The 9311-nt window shown below is 36.5% G+C and overlaps 1 protein-coding gene across 1 annotated transcript; it reads right to left on the bottom strand.

Moving 5' to 3' along the window:
* Positions 1 to 3877: 3877 nt before the first annotated feature.
* Positions 3878 to 7279, bottom strand: LOC143869430 (FCS-Like Zinc finger 8-like). Its single transcript, XM_077376261.1, has 3 exons — positions 6665 to 7279; positions 5124 to 6018; positions 3878 to 4392 (listed from the first exon to the last, which is right to left on the bottom strand). The coding sequence occupies exons 2-3, from the start codon at positions 5978 to 5980 to the stop codon at positions 4257 to 4259; spliced, it is 993 nt and encodes a 330-aa protein (XP_077232376.1). The 5' UTR covers positions 5981 to 6018; positions 6665 to 7279; the 3' UTR covers positions 3878 to 4256.
* Positions 7280 to 9311: the final 2032 nt, after the last annotated feature.

Here is a 9311-nt window from a genome sequence, read left to right on the forward strand (position 1 = left end):
AAAAAGATTCTGACCTTATTTCCCCTTTGATTCTGCCCCGATACTGTTTCCACCCTTCTGATTTGAATCAGGCAGAATCAGAATAGGGAGCTGATTCCAGCACCTGATTCTGGCAATCCAAATGCACCCCATGAGGGATTGCATAGAAAATGAGCCAGTGTAATCAACAGTACAAAACAGGAAAGAATGCCTCTTTGGTCAGCATCGATCAAGGGTCTAGAACTCTAGATTCACCCATGGCCTAGTATTTCAAAACCCGAATCAAAGTAGCTGTGATTGACTTGGAGGGACAGATCTTGGATCATCTTAAGAACTCGGCCAAGGTAAATGGTAGTCACTCAGGGAATAAGGCGAAAAGTTAATAAACAGTGAATAAGCAACAAACCCTAAAAATTAATTTGGAACGTGCGGGTCCCAAAAGATTTACTCTAATTAGTATCTACATTATTATAAACTATAGTTTAGAATAATTAGAAGTATGTATCACATCGCCATCATCTTCTCACACGCCATCATCTTCTTTCATAATTTTAAACAGAGTGAGTAGGAGTAAGAAGGCCAGAGTCGAATCCATACAAAATAAGTTATTCGCCCCATATACACATTAAATATGATTAGAAAATAGGAGGTTATCCAAAGTTCATCATACACATTCCTTAACCAAAAAACTGTGGACAAATCCAACAGCAATCCTTGTTTCATTCCTTGGACCAAGGAATGAAATACCTACGGATAAATGAAAGTCAATTAGGAATCGGCAGGAATCCGTCACTAACAAAGCTCAGTCCCCAACTTTGATCCCTTTGATTGATACCCATATGAAAAATTGATATACAAATCCAATCAGTGTCCCTAAGGTGATCAGTGTACTAATAATTTAGCCGTTAGTGACGAGCATGAAGATGTTAATCCGGAGCTGTGTGATGAAGAGGAGCATAAAGAGGCACAAAATAGGGAAGAAGACCTCATCCTTACCATTTGTACTCCCGGGAAATCCTTGGTCATGCATCATGTGATGTGTACACCAAAAGTGAAGGGGCAATAATGTTCGATGGTAAAGGAATCCCTTGCCAAATCCAAGAAGAATAAGTAGATATATAAAGGTGTCTGAAAGAAGAAAAGAGATGCCTATCAAGCCCAATGCTAAGTATAATGCCAAAAGTCCAAGCGTCAACTTAGCAAGGTCTTTGAAGTTGAAGATTCTATGAAGACATAACCATTGAACTCGAGGTCGAGTTATCTTCAAGTGGAGGGGAATGATGTAGCTCATGTTTTTTTAGAACTTGATGATAAGGATTTGAAAAAAAAAAAATCCAATTCCAACACGCCTCTTGCTATGCAATATGTCTCTAAATAAAGCATGTTTCTTTTAATGTTTTCATTTCTAATTAAGTGTCCATGTTTTTCTAGTATAGTTACATTTTTCTATAAAGTTTAGCGGGTAATTGAGTCTAATTTAGGAATTGACTTCAAACAGTTTTAGAAAATATAGTTTTACGAGATGTTTTTTTTTCCCCCTTTTTGGAAATGAGACTTTATAAATGCACCAGGGTGAAAGGGTTTTATTTTATTTATTTATTTTGATAGGTAAGATGGGGTTTGGCAGGGACCCATACCAGTTTATTAAATGAAAAGAAAGGTGATACATTTAAGAATGAAAACCACCATCCCTACCCTTGAGATACACTAGTTAGGGAGAAAGATGTATTCAAATGATCCAAAATACTAGGGACCTATGTGCAAACCTATAGTGAAGAAACAGATTCCAAGCTCAGTGAGAGGTGGAAGGGTTGTTGACAATTGGAATAGTTTTATGAAAGAGTTTTTCTTTTCGCTTTCTTGAATAGTAAATTTGCTTCGCGCGTTGTAGATTCAAAGAGCATCCTTCATGGATTTGAAGGCTTATGTTACGTGCCTAGATGGGTCCCGCTATAGTAGAATAAATTATTTTGGATTTAGGATATATCAGATCTTTGAAGATCTGTTTATTGGATTGCTTGTACGGTAGATTAGGCAAGTAGGGTGGATTAAGTAACTAGAATTGATTTGGATACTAGCCAAAATTAGATTAGTCTTTATTTAGTTATTTCCATTGCTATCATAAGATTTTCTAGATCTTTCTATGTTTATCCCTTGAGTATTTTATTTAAACACTCATTTGCTTTTCTATAATTTAATGAAGAAATTATCTTAGAATTGTGTCTTTTTGCACAAAGGAGGGTTGATCCTTCCCTCGAAGTGGATCAAGAGGCTGATCTTCCCTCTAAGAAGATCAATCACGTTACAAACCATTCAGGTTCGTACCATTTGGTAGCAGAGCAGTTTGATCTGGCCTCTTGTCAAAAGAAAATCGAAGAAATAATGGATCGATAGGTGGAGGATATAAGAGAGATCAAAAGGCATCTTGCTTTTATGAATGCCAATTTCAACAAGATGGCATTATCTTTTAGCGTGAAATTAGAAGAACCTCCATGTCTGCAGAAGCTAATGAAAGAGTTCAATGAGCGCACCGTCGAGAAGGCTTGCAGAATGAAAAAGAAAAGACGAAACAGAAAAAGATGAGAAGGGAAGAAAAGAGAAAGAAAGCATATCTAAGAAAAAGCGAAGAAGCCACAAAAGAAAGTCATCGTTGATTTTTAGTATTGTCGAGTTCGACAAGTCCTTCGCCGAAAAATCTGTCATTCCTCTCAACTTGTCCAACGCAATCGGAAAGATCATTTGTCACGGCCATCGATGCATCAACATCCAAATCATTCCAAAAAAGCATACCGAAGGAGTTCTGATGAATAATATGATAAGATCGGTTTCAAAATAGAGCTACCTAAACCAGTGACCACGACATACGAAATGGTGACCAATCTCAAGACGAAGAGATGGAGAAAAAAAGAAGAGAAGCGACAAGATTTTTAGAAAGTCCTGTGCAAAATCTCATTTTTCATCAACCGACGAGTGTATAATCTCCAACCTTGAGGACAAGGTTGATTTCAAAGCGGGTGAAATGTTACATGCCTAGATGGATCCCGCTATGATAGAATAAATTAGTTTAGATTTAGGATATGTCAGATCTTTGAAGATCTGTTTATTGGATTGCTTGTACGATATATTAGGCAAGTAAAGTGAATTAAGTAACTAGAATTGATTTGGATACTAGCCAAGATTAGATTAGTCTTTATTTAGTTATTTCCATTATTATCATAAGATCTTTCTAGTTCTTTCATTCTTTCTATGTTTATCGCTTGAGTGTTTTATGTAAACACTCATTTGCTTATCTATAATTTAGTGAAGAAATTAATAGAATTGTGTCTTTTTGCACAAAGGAGGGCTGATCTTCCCTCTAAGAAGATCAATCACATTACAAACCATTCGGGTTCCTAACAGCTTATCGATCAGAGGTCCACCACAATCAACCTCCGACTTGTTCTTTGCAGTTCCGGCTACACCACAAAGTAATCAGCAGTACAGAACACACGAAAGAATGCCATCAACCAAGGGTCTAGATTCACCCATGGCGAAGTATCTCAAAACCTGAACTCTGCCAAGGTAAAATGAGGAGTTGAGTCAGACAGGGCAAGTCAATGATTGACGCAGTTTATTTTTCTCTAACTTGGGCGAATCATTGTAGCTGTTATTGACTTGGAAGGAGATGCATTGGACCATCTTAAGAACCCGACCAAGGCAAATGGTAGTCACTCAACAAATGATCCGAGAAGTTAATAAACAGTTCAACAAACCCTAAAAGAAATTGGATAGACCTGGTCCTAAAAGCTTTACTCTAATTAGTTTCTACATTATAATAAACTACACTCTAGAATAATTAGAACTATACATCACATCACCATCATCATTTTTAAAGAGAGTGACCACAGGAAGGCCAGAGTCTGAAAACCAGACAGAATCTATACAAAATAAGTGATTGGCCCCATATACACTATAATATAGGAGATTATCCAAAGTTAATCATACACATTATTCCAAAGTTCAACATACACAGTCTTTAACCAAAGAACTGTGGACAAACCCAACAGCAATCCTTGTTATCAAGGACCCAAAATCAACTCGAGAAGAACTTGGCCTCTTTCTACTGAATCTTAGAACAAGGAATGAAATACCTACAGATAAAGGAAACCCGCTTAGGAATCGGCAAGAATCCACCATTAACAAAGCTCAGTCGCCAACTTTAATCCCTTTGATCGATACCCATAAATGAAAAATTGAATATACAGATCACCCTCTCCATCTCTCCGGAGAATTGAATCTCAGGAACAATCCTGAATAGCATCGAACACATCGCCATAGTTTTCAGCAGATGAACCCGACATGCACCTCTCCACACCCTCGTCGAACAGCATCTCTTGGGCACGGCATTCGTGGCTGCAGAACGCTTTCTCACCTCTGAAAGATTTGGAGAACCATTCATTAGACTCTGAGTCCTTAAAATTCATAAACTAAAGGAGATCTATGTTAGTATGTAGAAATGTCTAGAGAGATTAAATAAATCAGGAAGTGAAAGAGATATATACATGGGTGGGAGAATATCATATCCATGTGAAACGCAACCTCTTGTCCTTGTGAAATGCTATCTAAATAGCTAAAAATGATCCAACACAAAGGAGAACCAGTGTTGGTTAACACTAACCCCTGTAAGCTCATGAAACAGAACAGTCCAAATTGAAATTTTAGATGTAGATTTCGAACCCATTACAGAATAAACCATCTAAGGCATTAGAGTCAACAGTTCCACTATGTATTACAGTTACATAATGATTGAGTGCTAGTTTATTTATAAGACAATGAAACTGATACTGATAATATTTCAAGAAATTTGTACAAAAATTAGTGCAGGAATGAATTCTATCCAATGAAATGAACCCTTCATCTCAAGCGAAAACCACATTTTTTTTAAAATTCAGGTGGTTACTATACATACAAATCTAGAGCAAAATATTCTTAATCAGACAAGAAATTCATGGATCAAGTGGTCACGAGCAATGTACATAAGAAACAATGAAAACCCAATTAATGTTTCTAATGGAGTTTAACATATGAGAAAGTAATCAAATATAAATTTACATAGTACTATAGAATGAAAAAATGATTTATGCAGAAAAATGAACTACACCTACCTGTACATGTAAATGTCCTTTCCCTGCCCAAGATTTTTTTTGCACAAATAGCAGAAACTCAAGAAATTGTCCGAGGGATAACTCGGGAGATCATTGAAGAAACAATTCTCCTCCTTCCAAGAGCCAGGAAACCCAACACCGCAACTTTCGATGATGACATTGTCAAAGATATGAGTAGTTTTCGGGTTCGGACCGTGGGAGATCACACAAGTATAATCCTCCGAGAGCTCTATCTCGCTTGCCGAAAGACAACCAGTGAAAACTTGAGGAGAAATGGCCATTTGACAACCGAAATCCGTAGAGCCTAACAGGGTTTTCTTTGCAGAGGAAGGAGATAAATCATGGGACAAAGAACCCGATAGAGAATTGAGAGTGTTGCTACCAAAATCGAGGGAGGATTGAGGAGATGGGGTTGGGGAAATTGAAGAGCGTGGGAGAGGAGGGATTTGGATCTTTAGTTGTGATCCAAACAAAACCATTCTACCCTCTGGTTTGGATAATTTATTGTCTTTATTTCCGTCGATAAGAGAATCAACAATACCAAGTCCAACATATCTTGAATCTGATTTTTCCCAAGGGTGTTTTTTTTCAATGCAAGCTTGTGGGGATTTAGGACTCCTATCAAGCCAGAAGGGATTTCCAATACTAAAAAATGGCTTGCTATCTAGTATTGAAGTTGGGCTCATAACAGATTCAGAATCTGAAAAACCTTTTGCAGAAAACCCAGTAAACAACTTTGGAGAACTGAAAAAAGAGGATGTGGGTTTGTTGTATCCAACATTTGGAGATGAGAGAGGGCTTTGATCAGCCATTAGACCTTGTTTGGTGCTTACTCCTCTAGACCTCTTTCTCAGCATAGTTTCTTTTTATCCTGACTCAGAAGCTTTATATCTCTCTGCAAATCAATAAACCCAATATCAAATTCCTTTCTTTACTTTCTCAAAACCTCAACCAAGCTCATGTAAAGAAACTCATGTGAGAAACTAAAGGTAAGACTATTGAAAACCCAAACCCAAAAAGACCAGAAAAAATCTTTCCTAAAAGATAAAATATTCAAACAAAATCAGGTATAACAAACTCATAACCCATAATCATGAAAAGGAAGTTTTTTTAAAAAAAAAACAAGAGATCACATGAGAAAAAGGTGAGAACCAAGACCAAAATCAAATGCAGAATACATGCAAAATCAAATACCCAAACTAGGAAATACAGTTCTATGAGAGAAAAAAATAAAATCAATGAGGTCCTTTTTGGATTGCAAGAAATTTAGAGAAAAGTTGGAAAAGAAAAAAATTCCTAAAATTTCATACTTATTTTACATACAAAAAAGAAAACTTGAACCAAACCTATTGAATTTTTATTTAGAGAGGCCTCCAATTTATGATGATTCACTCTAAATTAACCATGATCACATTATTTTCCTCAAAATTATGGAAAGAAAAAAAAATTCCTATTAGAAATTTTTTTCTTGCAATCCAAACAGAGCTTGGGAAGAGGGAATGAGATAAAAAAATACACAAATGTAAATGGATTAAACTCACCTCAACTGATTTAAGATTCTCTTTAAGTGCTCATCAACCAGAGAGCACCTTCTCTGACCTGTTTCATTTCTTCTCTATTAAACTTGCTCAGTTTCAAAGCTTTACAACACAAAGGTAAGATCTTTAAGACTAAACAAAAAGAGAATTGACAATGGAACCCCAAATCCCATAAAGCAAAAGAAAGTCCAACTAAATCACTTGAAAAAATTTCCTCACCCCTTTACCAACAGATACACCCACCAATCAAAACCCACAAACAATCAAGACCCTTGAACAAATCCAGACATTAAAGAGGCCTGTATATCAACAGAGAAATGAAAAGTACTCATTTTAAAAAGTGGGTTTTCTTATTTACTCCTCTTTTTCATCAACAGAAATCCCTCCCCATCAAAACCCACAAGTAAATCCCAAACAAAGCAAGTATAAGGGGAGAGGATATAAAGGAGATTATTGCTTGGGAATCAGAGAGTTGGGTGGGTTTTCTATAATAATACCATTATGTAGAAAGATGAAGTGAAAAACTTTGCTTCTTTTTTGGGCAAAATGGGACTTCTCATTAGCTATTTTTGACCCTTTGCAGACACAACTGTTCTCTATGCTGCAAAGTTACTTGTTTTGGCGTTCTGGCATGCATCACTGAATGCGAATATAAACGCACATACAGAGAGAGAAAGAGTGACGATAGCCTACGTTCATTTTTGCCACCTCTACAATTTATTAACCACACTCCTTCCCTACTGAATTTTACCCTTTAAAAATAGGTAAATGATTCATTTGTCCCCTTTTCTGCTCTAGGCAGCCCCTTTTAGAGTAAAAGAGTAATCATAAATACACTATAGAGGGTTGTTCAAGGGAAGAAAAGGGGACGAAAATATCACCTATACAGATGAAACAGGCTCGGCTCGGCTCGGCTAGTTGAAACTTGAAACCCAGTTGGATGGAGTGTTTTCTAGCGGGCCAAGACAATGTATAGATAAGATCGTTTTGAATGGGAAATGATATTTCCACCCTTTTCTCAGAATTTCCAAATCTATCTTTTGTCATTTAGTACATTTTCACCCCTCTTGTTTGTCTTTTTTGGAAGGTAAAGTCGTATTAAAAAAAGACAAATAAAATGGGGTGGAAATATGCAACGTCCCAAATTTATATTCTAATCTATAATACCATGGAAATGATATATTCACCCCACTTTTTTTTACTTGGGACAGCCACCTCTTGTTAAGAGGGTAGTTATAAAGACACTAGACTGGGCTGTCCCATGTCCTTTAAAAATGGGTTATAAGCTATAACTGATACAAATATTCAGGCCCAAAAGATTTTACTTTTCAAATCGGACAGCCTTATAACAAGTCGTGTAGTAAAGAAAAGATTAGATGATTTATAGGAGATTGTATATGCTGTGTCACCTGTGTGAAGTCCAATATTTTTCAGGAAGCACTCTGGGGGGCCCACTTCATAGGATGATCCAAACCGTTCATCTGTTAAGGCCATAACGTAAAGAAGATGCACCCAATAGATGATTTCCACAGGTTGATCCTAGCCCTCCGATGTGTAGAGGGGTTGCACATTATTGTAAGCTCTAGAGATCAGAGGGTTAGGATCATCCTGTGGATATGGGTTTCAACCTATTTAAGTTGTGGCCCAACAAAGGAACAGTTTGGATCATCCTATAAAGTGGGTCCATTTTACTTTTTCTAAATTACTGGACTTCATGATTACGCCACATATAAAAACTCAATGAATAGAACTTTGGTTTTAAATATTGCAATACATTGACTGATATATCAATGAATATTGATAGATATCCGAGGGAGTCCGATATTTTCAAACAGATGTGATAGGCTTTGAGATAACAACGATAATGTATCTAACTTAGCTGCAATATATGAATTAATTTTATTTTATATTTTATTTATTAATATTTACATGACCCAATCTACCATGCAACACATCTAATGATTCGATGATCCCTGATTGGGAAGAAGAAGGGTCAGCCAGCCGATACACAGAAAAAGAAGAAATTTTATTCATTTCAATCACTATATTTGTTTGAAAAATGATCTCAAATAATCTTCATTCGTGATTAGTGTGAACTTAACAAACTCATAATATTATCTTGCACCATGATTGATTAGCAAGAAAAGAGCAAAAGATTCTTTCGAATTTTTGGTACATGAAAGACGCCCCTTCCGTGTACTACTAAGATCTTTCTGAAAACATTAGTAAGACAACTGTTGATGATGATGCATTTCCTTATAAAGAGCTGTTTATTCCTTACGGCCTTGTTTGATGTGGTATACTAACCAATCTATCTTTGCTTTGAAAGCCTATGCCATGACTTCTTTGATTTGTAGGGCGGGGGAAAGAGGGTCAGAGATGTATGTTCCCAAGCACCCGGGGACATTTGTGGGGAAGGGGCTCCTTCCCCTTTCTTTCCGGGGAAAAGTTTCTTGAAATTTTTTTCTTTCCACGATTTAGCAGGAAATAATATGTTTGTGCAATGAATGATTAATTAAGATCGAAAACTCCTCATGTTCAGATTTTTTTGATGATACAAACTATTCACTTGTTGGATGCTAATATAGATGACCCATGACTAAGTAACCAATTAATTAGGACATTTTTGGAAAAGTAAACCCTCATATCC

This window comes from Tasmannia lanceolata, unplaced genomic scaffold, assembly GCF_043159265.1.
Source record: "Tasmannia lanceolata isolate RefF3 unplaced genomic scaffold, GAP_Taslan_0.1 ptg001222l, whole genome shotgun sequence".
Taxonomy (NCBI): Eukaryota; Viridiplantae; Streptophyta; class Magnoliopsida; order Canellales; family Winteraceae; genus Tasmannia; species Tasmannia lanceolata.